This window comes from Melampsora larici-populina (genome assembly GCF_000204055.1).
Source record: "Melampsora larici-populina 98AG31 unplaced genomic scaffold MELLAscaffold_73, whole genome shotgun sequence".
Classification (NCBI taxonomy): Eukaryota; Fungi; Basidiomycota; class Pucciniomycetes; order Pucciniales; family Melampsoraceae; genus Melampsora; species Melampsora laricis-populina.
The window spans coordinates 196,261-214,802 of record NW_006768837.1 but is presented as its reverse complement, the minus strand read 5'-3'; the positions used below and the strand labels follow the sequence as shown (position 1 = coordinate 214,802).

General features: G+C 40.5%; 2 protein-coding genes across 2 annotated transcripts; one reads left to right on the top strand and one right to left on the bottom strand.

The window, feature by feature from the left end:
* Nucleotides 1-3,130: 3,130 nt before the first annotated feature.
* MELLADRAFT_94815 (Hypothetical protein) lies at nucleotides 3,131-6,775 on the top strand (the record flags this gene model as incomplete). The annotated part of the gene is made up of 8 exons (XM_007417459.1): nucleotides 3,131-3,422; nucleotides 3,501-3,960; nucleotides 4,047-4,166; nucleotides 4,243-4,401; nucleotides 4,465-4,584; nucleotides 4,659-4,811; nucleotides 4,893-5,267; nucleotides 5,314-6,775. 8 exons carry the CDS (start codon nucleotides 3,131-3,133, stop codon nucleotides 6,773-6,775), a joined length of 3,141 nt encoding a protein of 1,046 aa, XP_007417521.1.
* Nucleotides 6,776-7,808: 1,033 nt separating this feature from the next.
* MELLADRAFT_75954 (uncharacterized protein) lies at nucleotides 7,809-9,666 on the bottom strand (the record flags this gene model as incomplete). Its single annotated transcript, XM_007417448.1, has 5 exons — nucleotides 7,809-8,604; nucleotides 8,705-8,818; nucleotides 8,908-9,134; nucleotides 9,225-9,412; nucleotides 9,486-9,666. The coding sequence occupies 5 exons, from the start codon at nucleotides 9,605-9,607 to the stop codon at nucleotides 8,398-8,400; spliced, it is 858 nt and encodes a 285-aa protein (XP_007417510.1).
* Between the last annotated feature and the right edge of the window lie 8,876 nt (nucleotides 9,667-18,542).

The following is an 18,542-nucleotide window of genomic DNA, read 5'->3' as shown; positions in this document are numbered from 1 at the left end:
GGTGTAGTTGAGGTTGGTCAGGTGGTGAGATCTGTATTTGTGATGTTCTGGATATGGAGGTGGATATGGGTGTAGTCATGGGTGCTTGAACAATGGTATTGCAAACACCCACAAACAAACCCGCATGGGTGGTACATGATGTCTTTGAATCTAGCCGGATTGAGTAAGCCACACCCTGTTACAACTTTGCTGCACTGCGCATTGCCTGTATTTGGGTGTGGCGCTGGGGAAAAATTGTGAAAATTTCGGCCACTATACACAAAAAATGTTGCCCAAAAGTATGGGTTTTGCTAGAGTATAGGTTACCTCAATCTCTTCCAAAAGCCATAATTATATATTTGCAGACAAAATATGGGTTATGACAAGGATTGTACAAAACAAAAAATTGACTTCTTGGGAAACCTTAAAAAACATATCAGAACAAGTCTTCTGAGCTGCTTTGCAGCTTTAACACGTAGCAATTGGCAGTGTCTAACAGAGGCTTGGATGGCCCTTTCATACCCCTGCACTTCTTGTGCATTGTCACTTTCCAAGTAAGATAGCATGATATCTGAGGCTTTGTCGTGGTGGTGGAGGTATATTTCCTACTATAGATTCTTTTTCATTTGCTTCTTGTTGCATATTTTCAAATTTCTTGAAACCTTCCTCAATATTGGCCACAATGTATTTGGACAAGTTTGGAGGAAGTACAATATAATTGAGTTTGTGATGTGCGGTGTGTGAAAGTTAGATAAGGTTGAATAGTGTTAGGATCAATAGAGTTTGTCTTTAAATCTTTATGTTTAGAGTTTTTCAAGCCTCCCTCAGTTTTTTTTTCAAATGACCCCAGACTTTCATGGGTTATGAACTCTGGTTTCCCTCAAAAACCTTATGGGTTATGGGGTACTACAAAGTTATGGGTTATGTACCCACTTTCCCTGCAATTTTTCTGCAGATGGCCAGATTTGTATGGGTTTTGATGGAGTATGGCTTACAGCACACGTGGGTTATGTCAGAGACGACTGTAGTGCTTATCACTGGAAATAAGGAAATGTAGAACGGGGTTGTGCCCCAAAGATTGAAATGCAAAAAGCAAGAAAAAACTATCAATTGTTCCAAAAAGCTATAGACACAGAGTCCTCAATCTCACAATTCCAAAACCACTTTTGGAATCCAAAAAAGGTGAGTTTTGGTGGAGGGGATAGGTTTTGGAGAGCTGATTTGATTTCCTTGTTTTTGTTGGTGTTCAATCGACTCATGATCTAAGAAGAAAATTACAAGTTACACAAAAGAAAAATGAATTACATATCAAGATTCACCAAATTGGAAAGTGATGACAAAATGCAAATACTTTACCCCAATGACGTCAATGAATTTGGGATACTTATAAGATAACTAGCTCCCACATTTGTAATGTTTCTCTTTCCTCATCTTTGGAAAGAGAAACGTACATATCATTTCATATTCAACATATTAAAATTTCTTTTCTACCTTATGTTATATTTGCTAATCATTCATCACGTTGTAGTATTCTTTCACTTAGATCAGAAGGCTCACAATCATTCTCGTGTGCTTTGAACTAAATCAATATATACATTATAGGTCAGAGTTCTATCCTTGTAGGAGAGCTTCATAAGTGATCTTATCTAATACTTTGTGCACATCAGTTTTTCCTAATAGCAGTAGGAAATTTATTACTAGACCGTGTTCCAAAACACTTGGACATTTTCAGTTTTCAGGCATAAGCACTATGGGACACAACTTTCTTGAATAGCTGTATATCAATTTTCAAAAACTGTGCCGCCCCCCCACCCTGCAAAGAGCCAGAGTGATACAGAGAGAGAATTGGCAAGAGCAATAAGATTCCAGGGACTTAAAACTTCAAAAATAAAAGAAAGAAGGGTAATGAAAATAATGCAAAGTGTGAAAAGAGACATGTTACGACAAGGTAAGGTAACTTTCTCACTAATACACGAAATCATGAGGATAGAAACACAACGCTTCTCATGGGCCATCCGCCCACCCCCGCCCACGAAAACCTTTTCTCTGTCTGACAGTCCGCGGCCTACGCCCCCCCCAAACACCAGGTCAAAGCCTTAAAACAAGGCAAAGACCCAACAAGTGACTGTTTGTAAGTAGACAAAAGAACAGTGTTAAGAATGCGAACTGAACAAGTCAGGGTCCAAAGATGTACTCAATGTGAAAAAATCCCGGGGCCACAAGATCTGATTCAATTTCCGGTGTCTCACTTTCAACTCCCAGGAAAAAAAAAGAATCATTCTGCCTCATCTTGGTCTGCCGGCTTCGGGCACCAAAGTCCAAGAAGCGGGGGCTGGAAGGACGAATTAGTTTTTAGGCAATCCATCTTTCGTTTGTCCTTTTCTTTTTGGCGCCGGCCTACTCTACAGGAAGTTCATGCTACCCTCAAGTTCTCAAACAATGCTCCTCCGTCGGCTCCGGCGGATCTCCTCAGGCGCTTGTGTTAAGCCGGTCAACCAATATTTTAACGTGGATCTAGTCTTCCTGGATGCTAAGGGAGGGTTTCTTTCCCTCTGGACACACGGACATTTGCTTTAGGACCATATGTTAATCAGCGTGGGAGGGAATCAATCAAGCTGATGGGTCTCTGAGTCGAGTTTTGAAACCATCCAGCTTTTAGGTACATATTCTTTTGTAGGTTTTTGCTTGTGTGATGGTGCTGTGATCAAGGGTTTCAAACTTCACCTCAAACGTCCTCAAAACTCCACTCACTAAATGGGATCTCTGAATGTTTCAGCAGAGTTTTAAGCGTGTCTTCCAGTTTCAAGCCATTCATCTTCACGACTTTCTTGCGATACTGTCATACTGCTGTGTCAATTTTGGTGCGATATCCGCCTAGTTGCGCTTCAAGCTTCCATCCATTGCACTTCAACTTGCACGCGAGCAGGGTTTATGATGTAGGTATATTCTGAACTCGCGTCACAGGTCCTCAGCCCCTCGTTTTTCGTCATACGCTTCATCTTTTCCTGTCTGAAGCTCAACTAAGTCGTTCGCTGTTGGTCGGTGAATTCAAGTCTTTCACGCCTCAAAAAATCGTTACCATCGTGATTCCAGTCACTCCTTCTTCCGCCCCGTTCTTCCCTAGATTTGATCATCCGTAGACATCACGGACATGTATCTCGTCCAAGTTGGCCTCTGCCTCTGGCTCATCTCCCAAAGATGTTACGCCGGGTTAACCAAAGATATCGAACAGACCAAAATTCTCGACGATGGTCTTGAGCTCAGTAACCGCGAGCTGACTCAAGGCGAACGAGACTTTGCAATGTTTCCCGAACTTTCTTCAAAAGATTCATTCCCTGATCATGGCGATACAGAAAGATCGAAAGAAGAAAGCACTGACGTCAGCCCTGCGAGTTCAGCTGAAGGAGACGTGCCGACTGGATCTCAAGCACGCCTTTCATCAGGTAAGTTGTCCAACAACGCTGTGAAGACTACGAAGAAAAAGCTAGAGCTAGAGCTAGACTTTTGATTTCTGGTCAAAGCTATTGATAGTGACAGATCTTCAGAAGATGGACCGATCTCTGCGATATCAAAGGGAAAGCAGCATGCTCATTCGGTGCCGCTATACGAACAATACATCTCATCCTACGGTGGATCCGCCCGTCGGGATTTTCAAGGCCAGCTCAGCCATTATCAAGGAAATCCTAGATTTGACCCTCATGCTACAGCTATGCATCCCTTTCCGATCACTAATCAGTATTGGGCTTTGGCTCCAAATGACTTGCCGGGTCCAGACGTGTTGATCCCGGCGTTTTCAAACGCAGAAGTCGCGGCGATGCATTCACCTTTTGGACAAGCTATGGCGGTGATGCCCTCGCCCTTGACCCCCGGACTTCTATCAGATCACATCCAGGCGCCTTTGCCATATTACAATACTCATCTTATACATGAAGGGAACCCACAAGAATTTGTCCCATCGCATATCTCTGATCCACAAAGCATGTAAGACCAACTCCAACAGTCACCATACTGAAAAAACAATTCTGGCAACTGGATTTTTTGACGAACTTTACGTGTTTCTATCACAGTAGACCACCTCGGGATTCAAACTTCTTCGGCTCCAGAAAGTCCTCCAACAGACCTCCGTATAAAACCCGAGGTCAAGGACTACCCAGAACTGCCCTGGATGCCACGAAATCTCCAGAACAGTGAGTAATTTCTCACAGGGGAAGATGTGAAGATCGACTTGATGCGACGAGGAAGATGACCATGAACTTGTTTTAGACAAATCATTCCTGAGGGCTCCTCCGAACAAAAGAGCGAAGAATTGAATAAAGCTTCAGGTTCCAGGAAACAGGTTTGGAAGGAAACTGATCGGACGAAGCTAGATCAAACAAAATCCCCCATCCCGAGGCCTGAACCTTCGAAAAGCTCAGAAGAAATGTATTTGCCTTTTTCTAGCTGTCCAAGAAGTCCGAGATATGTCAACTGATTGCCTGCTCACAGTCTCTCCACAGTCTCCTCGCAATCTAGTAAGATCGATGGCTCTAAGTCGTCCGTGGAAAGTATACCTACAAATCCCAATGACTTGGAATCAAATCCGGCACCTATAGAGCGGAGTAAGATGTCAGTCTTCTTTTCCCCATCTTGTTGGCTGGGCCAAGCTTTTGAATCCAAGACTGAAATCAGCCATCGAGAAGCCTTGATAATTCGAAAGGACCGTCCACTTCCACTCCTGTGGAAACAAGTAGGTCTCTGGGCCAACACGTAGAAAGTGTTGATAAGCAAGTGGCAGAAGTTAAACCTACCACGTCGCGCCTGTGGGCTGATATCGTCTCAGAGCCAGAAAAAGAGTGAGTACATAGTTCATTTGGCTTTCACTTATCCCCCTTGACTCAAGGGCTTCTGCTGTTCTAATCTCTCGCTCTTACCAGGAAAAAAGTAGCCCAATCATTTCCAGAAAAAGGAAAAAAAATCGTCTCACACCGTAAAGGCAAGCCTTTTGAAAAACAGAATGTCGAAGTCAAGAATACTGTTTCCCCACTTGGCTCTGGAATAAACTCCCGACTCCGCTCTGGGTCAAACACCAAGACTCGCGCATCCGAAAGTGGTTCGCTTCTCGATCCCATCCCCGCACAGCAAGATTCAGAATGGACAGAATACCGACAAAAGAAGGGCCGAAAAGGGAGATTTCTTGCTCAAAAGCCAGCGTCAAGGGCAGGTGTACACAGTGAAGTAGATAGGCCAACTCCTTTTGACGTGCCGGACGGGGCAAGTATTTCGAACGAAGCAGGGCCTCGTTCTCATACGTCGGACTCTATCCACAATGGCCTTAGTAGCAGAAGCTCATCCCAGTCAAGATACTGTAGTAGATCTGACAGAATCTCATTCCCAAGAGGCGACCGAATCTCCATCGAATAATATTAATACACCATATAATGCAAATCCCGAACCAAATGATGAGTCCAGCGGATCCGGCCTGGGCGCTTCGAAGATCAAGGCAATCATCGCTGACAAGATTCACAAGCCCCCAACGAAACACAAAGGTAAATCGCGAAGGCCAAAAACAAAAGCTCAGATTGGTAAAACCGAAGGCGAGGGTAAACTTGATGTGCCAAACTCAGAGACCACCGAGCCCCAGATCACATCCTTACCCGAAAGCGAAACTGAACTACAACAAAAGATGGATACTATCCTTTCCAAAGTCTTACAGAGGGATAACAAAAAAGATCGGACAAAAATCGTTTTTGATACTGAGTCCTATGAAAAACTTTTGTCACTCAAATCTCCATCTGGAAACGTTTGGGCTAATTATCGCGCTAGATTCCAATCTGAATTCGGAAACTCTTTCGAAACCCAACGAAGATGGAACGCGTTTGCAGCCCAGATCGATCAACACATGGCTACAAGGAGTTGGAATGATCTCGCTTATAGGACAGCTGAACCTGTTAAAAAACTCGCACTTCAATTGAAGATTGATGAAGAATGGCCAACATTCGATAAGATTGATATGGCGTATGGGCAAAAAACAATGGAGATGCTAGAAGAGTTGACTCCAGAACATCACTATGCTTTATCTCAGCTGTTTGGTGAGAAACTGCTTGGGGTTCGATTAGCTACTGTTTATGTTGCATCGCGCAGATCTCCGAAGGCAAAGCAATTCACACAATCACAACTTGTGGACTTTATGAAACGAGGCGGGACGGTACCAATTCTATATGAGGTTCATGATTGTTTGGAAATGCAATCAGCTGAAGTCAATTGGAGTCAGATGCATCCGGAAGATTTAAGATCCAGATTAGATAGACTTGTCAAAGCAATGACGGGTAAAATCTCGAATGGCGGTCAATTTTTCGACCTGACGAAACAAAGTTGGACTTTAACTTGGACTCGGGAATATCTATCAAGATTGAGTGAGACCTCAACAAAGAATGTAGCATTCCTGCCTCGTTTGAAAAAATTCTATGAAATTGTAAATGACAATTTAGACTCTCGGGACGTTGCAAGTTGGCGGGGGGTGCCGATATCTGAAAGGGCGGATCGACCTGTATGGCTTCAGGAGCTTCTCACTCCTGGTCAAGTGCTAGCTGGTGCAAATTTTGATTTATCGGTTGAACTGATTGGAATGATGATAAATGCATTGAAGCAAAATCTAAATACTATATCCCGTCAAAGCTCCTCTGGTGAAAAAGTTATCTTGTGGCCTGCGAATGCACCGACTGAAGTATTGTTTAAAGCTGTACCATTTGTAGACTTTTTTGAGTTTTGTGGCTTTAGATTGAAGTTACCTCTCGCGCGAAAATTTCGTCAACAATAAGAAAATAATACTTTATATCATTCAACATTTCTCACCTTTCCTTAATTATAATTGAAGATAAAACTGAAAGTATATAGTTATAAGTGAAATTGATTCAAGTTCTTTTATCGGATTTTTGATGTTACATGCTTGTTGAAAGCATGCCTCCAAACACAACCGATGTGCATTCAGACCATTTTTTCTCTCTTTTGAAACGTAATGATTGTGGAAGGTAAATCCTTTGTCTGCGTCCACAAGAAGAGTTGATAAATTTTCATTCCTGGAGACAGTCCTTACCCCTCATATCTCGAGGACAGAATGTATCCCAGTCACTGTAGATGAATCTCAGCCTATAGTTTTTAGCTGCTAAACAGTAACTTACATAAATTGATTCATCCATTCATGGTTATACGTGATTTCTCATCTTTTTCAAATTTGTTCCACACAATTGAAAAGAACATCCTCCAAAATGTTCCAGTGTGAAATCACAATCACATCTTCTTTGCATTGCTTTAGATTGTTTTTCAGCTAACAAGCCATCAAACACTGTAACTGTGACTCCACACCGCTAAAAACCCCTGATTATAGGGAAAAAGTGTCCAGGTAGTCTATTTGAACATACATACAGTCGTTTGCAAAAAGCTTGTCCAAATTTGCCCGCAAAACTCGAGCGATTTGGGATCATTTAGCAGTGAATTTGTGACAAGCTTTTTGAAAACGACTGTATTACAAATGAGAGAGTATGATGGTGTAAAGTCTTCAAAACATCAAGTCTTGGACCAATTGAGCCAACATCCAATCATATTAAATGATCTCCCTCATCACACATCTTACTATATAGACATCCAACAAACAACTTTAAAATCTTAAAATTCAAAGGATAATTTCATATCTTTTTTTCTTTTCCAATACAAGACTTGATGACAAAAAATTTTGAGTGATCAGAAAAGAAAAAAGTTATGGATGAAAACTACCAATTGATCTAGCATTCCAAAAAGCCTGTTTTAATTTATGATCCCAACATTTCGTTTGATCTATTTTTCTTGATTCTTTAATCTTGACTTCAATCAATTTAAACTAATAAACCTTTACAAAAATCCGTAGTAAAATCATCTCAATCCATCTATGTAAGTATGTAGTCAAATCTGTATCTAATTGTTTTTTTTAAAAATACAATTCATCAAAACAAATGTTTAATTTTCCCCATTTTCAACAAAAAAACCCAATTATTTTCCTAGAATCCCCCCAAAAAAATCATATCTACAAATAAATTAAATATATGTATATTATATAATCCGAAAACAAAAACACACACACACACAAGAACACAGATTTAACAAAAGCAAAAAAGCAAAATGAAAAAAAAACGTTTTCCAGAGAGTTTATACTACTAAATCATCATGCAATTCAACATTTTATGAATCAAAATTGAAAAATCAAGCAAAAGCCAAAAAGAAGAAAAAATTAAATGATAAAAAGAAATCCTTTTCAATCAATGGATGATCAAAATAATAAAGATAAAGAAAAACCCACGTATGTTCAAAAAAAACCAAAACCAAAAGATCTATATAAACAAACCAAACCAGATTCTATAAAACCCAAATTCCTTCAATCTTTTTTTTTCGTTTAGATTTCATTCAGATTTATCTTCTACCAGGTGGTCTAGGTCCAAACCCACTAACACTCTTCCCATCTAAATTCTCCATCCCATTCTCTTGATGATAATCCATTTGTGGGATTGGATAAACATTAGGGATAGGTGTATATCCATTCATTTCGCCCGCTCCTCCTCCTCCTACACTTCCTGCCACTGAAGCTGCTGGCATTGATGCTGGGTATTGCCATCTTGGCTAAACAAAACAAAACGAACAGAAAAATAATCAATCAGATTCACATTATCGTTTGTTGTGAGTGAATGTTAAGGTTTTTATGGAAATTCTTTTCACTCACATCTGGTCCTCCTCCTCTTACTTTACTCATAAACATTAACATATCTGCAATATCAGATTGGATTTGTTGTTTTTGATCTCTTAATTCTCCAACCTTTTCAAAAGTTTGTTTCATCTAAAAAAAGTAAACACGCACGCACACACACCAATGATCAGATTCCAAAATCAAATCATTAACAATCACACTTTTTCAATCTCACTTACCTCTGCAAACATTTGAGCTTTAAATTCTTCTAAATGAGTCATCACTCCACTTTCAACAGTCGTCAAGACCCGATTCACCCCTTCCATAGCTTCTTCATGTTTTTTATTTCGTTCTTCTTCTCCTTCTTCATACTCTTGTTTCCTATCTAATTGTTCTACAATATGTTTTAAAAGTCGATCATGTTCAGCTGCTTGTTGTTTCATTGCAATCACAAGTGATTCCATATCTTTTTCAAATAATATAGTAATAATAATCAAACGCAAAAAAACTTAGATTAGTATTCTTTCCTTCAGATTCTAAAAGAATCATCACGTACGATTTGCTTTATCATCAGCTAAAGCGGCTTCTCTTCTCAACTGTAATTCTTCAATCTTAGCTCTTCTTTCTTCCATCTCATTAGAAATCACTGGTTTAGGTTGTGCTGCTTTCTCAATCTCTTTATTCCTTCTTCTTTCCTCTTCTTTAGTTTGATTCTCTCTCAATAACTTCAAGATATGTGAAACTCTATAAAATATCAAAAAAAAATTGTTCAGTAATAGAAAAAAACCCTAATCCAATCAAAATCTTCAAGACTTACCCTAGAGCGATCGTTCCAGTTCTTTCATCAGGACCATCAACCACAGCTTCACCCCCTTCTTCTGTACTCAATCCAGCCAATGCTCCTTCCACAATCACCGGTTGTCCTCCTGCCGTAGTCATCACAGTCTTATTCGTTGGTGCTCTTTTCAATGTGCCTCCTCCTCCATTACCCCATCTAGCCGCTCGATCAGCCGCAGGGGTAGGTCCTCCCCATAGTTTACCTACATTAGCTAATGTTGTCGGCATCCTAGGTCCTTTCAAACTCTTCCCTAAACTAATCTGTCGAGCTCGTGGTCCTCCAATCCTATGTAATGCTGACGGTCTTTTGGTCATCGTGGAGACTATTTCGGAAGAGATGAAAGTATGAAGAAGAATTATAAATGTCAGTCAGCCGGGTTTGTATGTTAGAAAACTGTTTCTATCAAACTTACATTGTCTAGTGTCTGTAGCTTCATCAGCTCCCTCTTGTGGCGGAACACCAACAGTCACATCCACTTCACCAGCTCCTTCCTCCACCTCGAAATGAATTCCCTCAGCCTCCTCAGGATTGCCTTGATCAGGTTCTTCTCCTTTTTCAACTTCATCTTCCCCACTAACCAATCCATGATCGATATCTGGTAAAGGTCTTTCGATTTCAGGTGGTGGGACCCTTTGAGATTGTTCGATCAAAACTGCTAATTGATCTTGTAACTTTCTAACACTCTCGGAGATCATTTCTACATCTTCATTCTTTTTCACCAAGACTCCTTCGAGATGTTCATTGAGTTGAGTGAGATACCTTGATACTTCGGCTTGGTTCAATACCGTTGCTTGACTCACTATATATCACATCACAATCTCTTGTTAGTTCGGAAGACGCAAAGCAGTCGGTTCATTGTACTCCTAGGTCTACTCACCTTGATCTTGAGTCCTAAGCAAGGTTACCATCTCATCGAACATTGGTGCTTGCTGATTCGAGTGCTAGATGTTTGACCCACAAATCATTATGAGCTCACGCCCTATCACCAATAAAGATCAGATGTACTTACGTCGTCTAAAGTCTCCTTCAGCGCATTCTTAATCTCATCAGTCGGTAGAACCATCTGAACTGATGGTGGTGGAAGAGGAATAGCCTGTTCTTGAGGTTCTTCAACAGGAACAGGCGGTAACGGTTGCTGTCGTTGAGAATGATGTGTAGCAGAAGAGATCACAGATACTGGACGGGTTACACTAGATCGGGAAGATCTAAGGGATTGGACTCTTTCGCTAAGTCTCAATGACGGTAATCGTGGTAGTTCGGTCTCATCCTTTGGTGGTGGGGGCGGAGGTGGAACAGAAGCCTGATCAAAGAAAATAAATCTTAAAATCTACAACGCTTTATTGTCTTTTTACAAAAGAAATGATCAAGATTCGAAAAACTCACATCTATTCCAGGCGAAGGTGTCTAAATTGAAAGCGTAATTCATCAGTCCAAGCTGCCACTCAACTTTTCCAGCCAAGAAGATAATCACTTACAGTGATAGACCAATGACTTTTCTCATGCCTCATCCCACCATCTTGCATCATACTCATCTCATTTTCCGGATTTAAAGAATGATGAGTTTGTTGATAAGCACCAACATCATAAAGACTTCTTTGACCTAAATCTAAATGTTCTTGATGATGACCAATACCACCATAAGGAGTTGAAATCCCTTCCAACCTTCTTGCTGCTCTTGCTCTTTCATCCGCAATCTTTCTAGCTACTGCATCTTCAGCTTCATAAGCCAGATTATAATCCTATCAAACACACACAAAAAGAAGATGGTCATAAGCAAAAAAGAACCTCTACTATGAGAAAGATTATCAAAAAAATACTAAACTGGAATAGCTTCATAATTAACTTGATCAGAATTATCCGTCTCAGTAGGAGTAAAATTCCTATCATTCCGCCTTGATGAACTACGATCAGTTGTACTCCTACTAATACTACCTTTCCCTCTAGACTTCCACAAAGCAACATCAGCATCCAAATCGAGCGTACTCCTCATATCTGAATCTTCGGTGGTTGTTTCATCTTTCTCAGGTAAAGGTGGCGGTGTCATCGCTGGTTCTTCTGGAACTGTTGTTGGTTTTCCAGCAGCTGCAGCTTCATCCATTCGACTCAACAACGCCACAAGCAAATTCTCTATCCTTCCTAATCCTGCTTCTTGGACTTCAACCGGTACTAAAACCTCTTCAGCAGGTTTCACGACTTCTCCATCTGCTACTTCGGCTTCTGCTTCGGCTTCTGCCGATTCAGTTGGTAAAGGTGGTAAGGGTGGTGAAGGCATTCTAGAGAAAGATGACCGCTGATCTTCATCTAAACTTGCCACAGGTATAGGTGAGATCGGCTTAGCTTCAGTAGTCATTGAAGAATTCCGATTGGTATAATTGGTGGTAGATCGCATGGATCGGGTATGAACTGATTTATTATCTAGATTCAATCCATGTGCTTTCAAATTCTTTTCAACTGCTGTTGAAACTTTATGTTGACTTTCGAGTAAAATATTACACCTAAACAAACCAAAAATCAAAAAAAAATCAACACCCAATCAAATCGCACAAAGTAGATCAAAAACACTTACAAACTCAACATATAATCAACTTTATCAGCAATCGTAGGTTCTTCCACTTCTCCTCCTCCTTGATCTTCATCACGTTCAAGTTCATGTCCTTTCAATTTAGCCGCCACATTTTGTAATTGAGCTTGAATATTATCTAAATGATCTCCTAATGAGTTCGATTGAACAATCAATTTGGAATCATTCCTTTCAATGGTCTTCAAGATCCTTTGTAGATCTCTTTGAACGGCTCGTTTAGGTAAAACAGCTTCAGGATCAGTTTGCGCTGATCTTCGTTCGACGTCTGACCATGCTCCTCGACGAATTGGAGTCTTAGCTTCACATTCGCTGCGAGAATCTAAACTTGGATTTTCGGGTCGAGGTGTGGTACCAGGATCTTGTAAAACGTAACGTTGGTTTCGTGGTGTAGATTGAGCAGAGGATGAACGTTGGTGTTCAGATTTAGCTTTAGAGCCACTAGTAATTGAAGAACGGGGAGAGTCTAAAAATCGTTCATGAATTCCAGCAGCAGAGGTAGGTCGAATGGTATGAAAGGAGTTTTGGGATGAATCCCGACGGTTTGCATCTGCATCTTGTTCCAGTGCAGAAATATTGGCTTGTTCAGCTGGACTGATCGGTTGTGGGTTATGCATATCGCATGATCTTTGACGTTGTAACATTGACATCGGCGCTGAGGCAGGTAGTGGTGGGGTTGAAGGTGGTGGTTGATCATAAAATTGAGATGTCCGATTATGAATCGAACCTCTCACACTCATCCGGTCAAGCATAGCAAAGAGATCTAATTCGGGTGACTTTGCTCTTGAACTTTTTCTTGTAAGTTGTCTTTCAAGATTAGGGTCGATCAAGTATTCAACTCGACCTCTTGCACCGGTCACTACTCCTCTCTCTTGCTCCATCACCTCTTCAAGCGTTTGTCTCAAATCCTTGGTCGCTTCTTCACTATAAAGGTGATTTACAGAAGGTTGTCTTTGATGTCCCAACGAGGTCGAGCCCATCAAACTTCGATCATACTCACGATTTAGTTCGCTCTGTAAAGTGGTCGTTTCAGCCGATGAGACTGAAGCAGCACTGGTACTGGCTGCAGAGGACATATCTTGACCGATTGGTGTGGATGGGACAAGACATGATCCCTTTGGCCGAAGATAACTCTCATCCACACTCATGGCCCGATCTACGAGGGTAACTGCATTTAACCTAGGACTCTGAGTTGGTTTCGGAGAAGGCTCAGGCTCGAGTGGGGCCTGAGATGGGGTATTTGAAGGGTCGGGTCTGGGACTTGCAGAAGGTGAAGATTTACCCGCCAGCGGGATATCAGGTTGTTCAATAAAACCACCCAAATCATGGGCAGCTTGCCTATAGTAAAGTAAAAGGATATGATCAGAATAGTTTTGATTTCGAATCAAGAAAGAATAAAGACCACCTACCAAATGGCGCCCACCCAATCTGCACGTTGAGTAGCACGAGTGCAACCCAAAAACTCTTCATGTTCGACTCTAGAATTATTCAAAGGATCGAATTCTGTCCAAGCAATCCTAAGCATATGTAAATGTGGATCACTAAAATCAGGACCATAAGATCTTTTGCTTCGCACACTTTCAACTGCCGTACAATTCCTTAAATTCAATTCGATAGATTGATTAGGTGAAGCTTGATCAATTTCACCATTTTCGTTCATGAGATAAACTGCATCAGATGTCAAGATACCTCTTGTCTCACCCCATTGATTAGTTTGTGGATTCCGATACCAGATTAAACCGTGATGAAGGATCTGAATATCACTAAGGTTAGAGGTGATCGAAGATGCAATCGATTTCCGATGTTGAATCAATCGTTCGGACATGGGAGATTTCAATGATTGCCTCGAATTCTTGGTTGGTGAACTAGGGGGTGGCACTAGTTGACCTCGTTCAGCCTGTGCCACTCGCTCTCGCCTCTCGTTCCTCGTTCGAATCCGTTGTTGCTCTGCCTCTGTTTCTTCAAATGGAATAGACGAGGAAGTAGTAAGAGCATCTTGGTCCACAGCTGGGATCGCAGATGTTGAAGCAAATTGATTGAGGGCGGATTCAGAAACATATTGCCGTTGCTGACGTGCAGTTCTAGCTTTTCTAGAGGCCTCTATTGCCTCAAACGCCGAAAGCCGAGATGGTGTTGATCCGCTAGGGCCAGGTGTTGGATATTGGATTCTATTCAAAGGAGCGGCTTGAACTGATGAAGAGTTGAGTTTGGTAGGGGATAAGGAGATAGGTCTAGGTTTATGAGGTGGAAAGCCAATGGGTATACTAGATTGAGAGCCTGAAGCGGGTGAAGAAGAGCCACCTTCGAACATTTGAATCAGAGCTGTAGCCTTTTTAGGAATTCGCTGCAATGAAGGTCGGCTCGTGGCCGCTCCGGTGAGATGGGTATCATCCGGGAAAAGACTTGATGATTGGAGAGGGGGAGAGAACAGATCGTGAGATGATGCGGATTTGGTCAAAGTGTCTCTGGGTCGGAGAGGTTTGGAGTCTCCAAAGATTTTGGCTCGATCACTAAGATTCGATCCACTAGGTGCGGGATCTTGATTGGTTGATAGGCCATGACTCGAATGAGGACGATCCAAGTTAGAACCCACGTTCCTGTGAATTGAACTCGAGACAGATGATGCAGATAAAGGAGAGAGATGTTTTGGTTTAGGTGATAGAGAGAGTGGTGCTGTTGGGCGGAAGCGATTTTGGGGCATCAAGCGTTGAGCAAGTATGGCTTGAGGGTTTGCAAAAGGACGTTGACGATTTGAAGATTGTTTTGAAGATATTGTTGAGAGTTCTGTTCGCTCCCTGATTTGATGTAAAGTAAAATGAATGTGATCGAAGGATAGTCAAAGTCACCGATTGCGAGAAAGATAATGAATTGGTCAATGATGAGTGAATTGCGCAAGTCTGGTGAGCCTTTGATCCATGATCAGGAGCTTTTTCCATGCTGATAAAAACGAGAAAAAAAACTCACGAAACTGGACTGAGAGAGTGTTCATGAATAGTAAATTCATCCCCTTCAATATCGAGCATGACCACCGGATCTCGACCATGACTTTTATCTTTGACGATTGGATCATGTGAAGTACGCATACTTGAAGAAGATTTAGACTTTGATAAACCTGAACTATAACCAAGTGTTTCCAAAAGATCTTCTATACCCTTGTCACCTGTACAATAGCTAAATGAAGGAAGGTCTGATGAATTTTGATTAGAATCGAGATGATCTGTAGACTGAAGTGATGAATATGGACGACGTTCAGCAGATGTGGCCGTAGAGGGGTTGTGATGAAGGCCACTGGATGTAGATGGACGATCAAGTTGAGAATGATTTGATTCGGATGAGCAATCGATTCCAAAGGGAGTGGTCGAATTTGAACGTTGAGACATCTTTTTGAGGGGTGAAGTATGAGGGGCCCAGCTTAGGAGACGATTAGATGAGTCAGGATTACTGGTTGCTGAGCAAGTACTTTGAGGAAGACTGGTATGTTCAGTAGTAGTGATAGAACAAGGAGAAAACACTTTCAGATATGGACCGGTCTGAGAAGGATCACTGAGGTTAGCACTAGAAGCATCAGATGGCAATCGATTCAAAGAAGGTAGATAAGTATCTTGAGATAGTCTTGAATGAATTGATTGAGATTGATGATTTTGAAACATATCGATCACACCAGGTGAAGGTTTGATGAATGAATCGGAAGGTTGAATGTGATTGATAGGGTTTTCTGAGATTGGTCGATTGGATATATGATGTTCAAGTTGAGATGGTTGATTTTGATTTTGATTTTGAGGGATTTCATTAGGAGAATTATGATCAACTGTACTACTATGAGTGATGATGGTAGTTGAATTTGAAGAAGTGGTGTGAGTTTGATCGACAGTAGGTGAATTAGGTAAAGGTAGACTATAAGTTGAATGGTTGGTATTGCTATCAGTAGTACTGGTAGAATTTGATTCGAGATCTCGTTTCAAGGTAGTTTGGATATCTAAACTCAACGATGAATGCTGGTAATGTTGGTCATTTTGATTGTGATTTCGAAGTTGATTGTTTACTAGTTTGATTTTCTTTAATCGATTGATTGAATTTAAATGTAAAGGTTGAGAATGAGAATGAGTTGGTATTGATAGTTGACTTGAACTTGAGATGGAAATTGGATTTTTAATTTTTTGTTCGAATTGACAACTTAATTCATGAACTCTGCTTCGATTCTTATTTTTCATCTTTTGCTTCTTCAAACTACTTCATCTTTAACGAAACTACAAGAACAAGAACAAGAACAAGAACAATCGGATCAGAACACTCATCTTTCCTCAATCAATCAATCAATCAATCAAATCACTCACTTCAAATTTCAAATTTCCTTCAAGCAATTAGATCAATCCTCCTTAAACTTCTTGCCTTCCTTCAAGATTTTGATTTCAACCAAATCCAATCTATGTATTCAAATGTAAACCTCCTAAATAAATTCCAGAGGTATACCCTAATGATGAAGTGGCGTAATCAAATACGATCGGAGAAAAGAAAATCGTGTTGTAAAAAGAAAACCCAAGTAGAGATTGAAAATCTTCCTCCTTCTCCTTGTGGTTCTTGTTGATTTTTTCAAAACAAAATAAAATAAAAGTCGGGTGTTTCAGAAAGAAAATGAATGCTGATGTTTTTTGGTACAACATATACTGATCTAAAAATCCTTCAAACAATTCGTCATCATTCGTCAGAAGTTACCGTCTCCACTTTAAAATGATAAATCAATTGTTTTTGTACTAATTCTATAGCACTATAACAACCTAATCCACCTTAAATACAATTCATTCGTTTGTTGACTTCTCTTTTGACTCTGTTACCAGAGTTGTATGTATTATGGCTTGCTCGGAACAAACCGACTTGTCTCACACTTTTCCACAGACCATAGAACCTTCTTATTTATATATCACGAATCTCGATGTCATAAGTATATCCCGAGCAATTAATCAACTTGTCTTATGATTCTTGTAAAGAGATAAGATTTAATTTGTGCTGACTTTAAATCACTTTAGACTTTTCCCCAATACCAAACTTGACTGAGTTTTTTTAAAGTTCCATGACATGTGCATCGGAAGTTGCCCGGTAGGAAGATGCGATTTGGCAAATATGCACCCACCATAACCCTTTTCCCTTTTCCCTTTCAAGTCAACAAATTGGGTGTGTTCTTTTGTGTTGTATTCTATTTGGTTGCCTCCTTCTTTTCTTCTCATGATTTACTCAAATCCATTAAAAAAGAACTCTATGTATATCCGTTAGCCCTACTACCGCCGTCACCAATGACCCCCGCATTGTCGGGATACTTCGAATTTATTTATGTTTGTTGTGTGGTGAACTTTAAGAATTCATCGGTGTTAGAATTTCCGTTTTGATATCGATCGTAATCTTCCCCAATCTTCAACATAATCCATGTTGTATAAAGTAGATACATAAAAAGAAGGAGAGAGGACTTCCAATTCACCCTTCTTTGAAATGTGTCCACCTCCGATGATTTTCATTGAGTATTGAATCTAAATAAATCTAAATACGCATATAGTACACATCCTATTGACTCTTGTTGACCTGAACAGGATAGATAGAACGAAGAAGTCCTAAGAGATAAGTATGATTTTGAAAGACATATGATCATCAGTATTTGAAAGGACGACTTGGTTGACGAATGTCTTGAATGCTTAACCAATTTTGTTTCTATCAAAAGATGAACCAAGAAATGAAATGAACGTTTTGCAAGATGAAGTGTTATGTGAAAGTGAGCTACATAGTGACGTCATAGATATGTATGCGTCAACAGGAATGAGTTTACTCCTGTTTACTCGTCTCTCTCCAGGCTCTGGGTGCTCGTAGGCTAGGCTAGGTGTACGCGGAGTGGTGCGCACGCACGAAACGAGGTTCTTGTAGTAACTCGAGATGCGAGATATAAGAAATATGAGGATCCATAATCTCACAACACAAAGAAACCCCTGGGGGAGGCCAGAGGTCATACAAAAGAGCTATAAACCTATTTTAACATCTCGTCTGGATACATGGACTGACAAAAAAATTCTTAAAAATCAGATAACAAGGGGATAGAATAGGTTTTGGATCCACTAATAATTTTAAGAAATAGGTCTTGAGTCGCAAATAATCAAAAAAGGAGATAAAGCAGAGATATGATTTCTTGTAGCAGAATAGAATTCGAATGATGAATAAAAGGAGTACAGTCAAACCCGCGCTAATGCATAATTTGGGGAGACGATTTTTGGTATGCATTATCGCGGGTTATACAAATGGGCCCAAACCTCCATAATGCATAATTCTATGTATTTAGGCCTAAATGCATAAAGATATGCATTGTGGCGGGTTTTCATTCAAAAAGTATAACTCTATGTGATAGTATGTTTTCATTTTGCACGGGTACAAAACACAAGACTTCTTTTGTCTGAGTAAAGGAAAGACAACACTGTATCTTA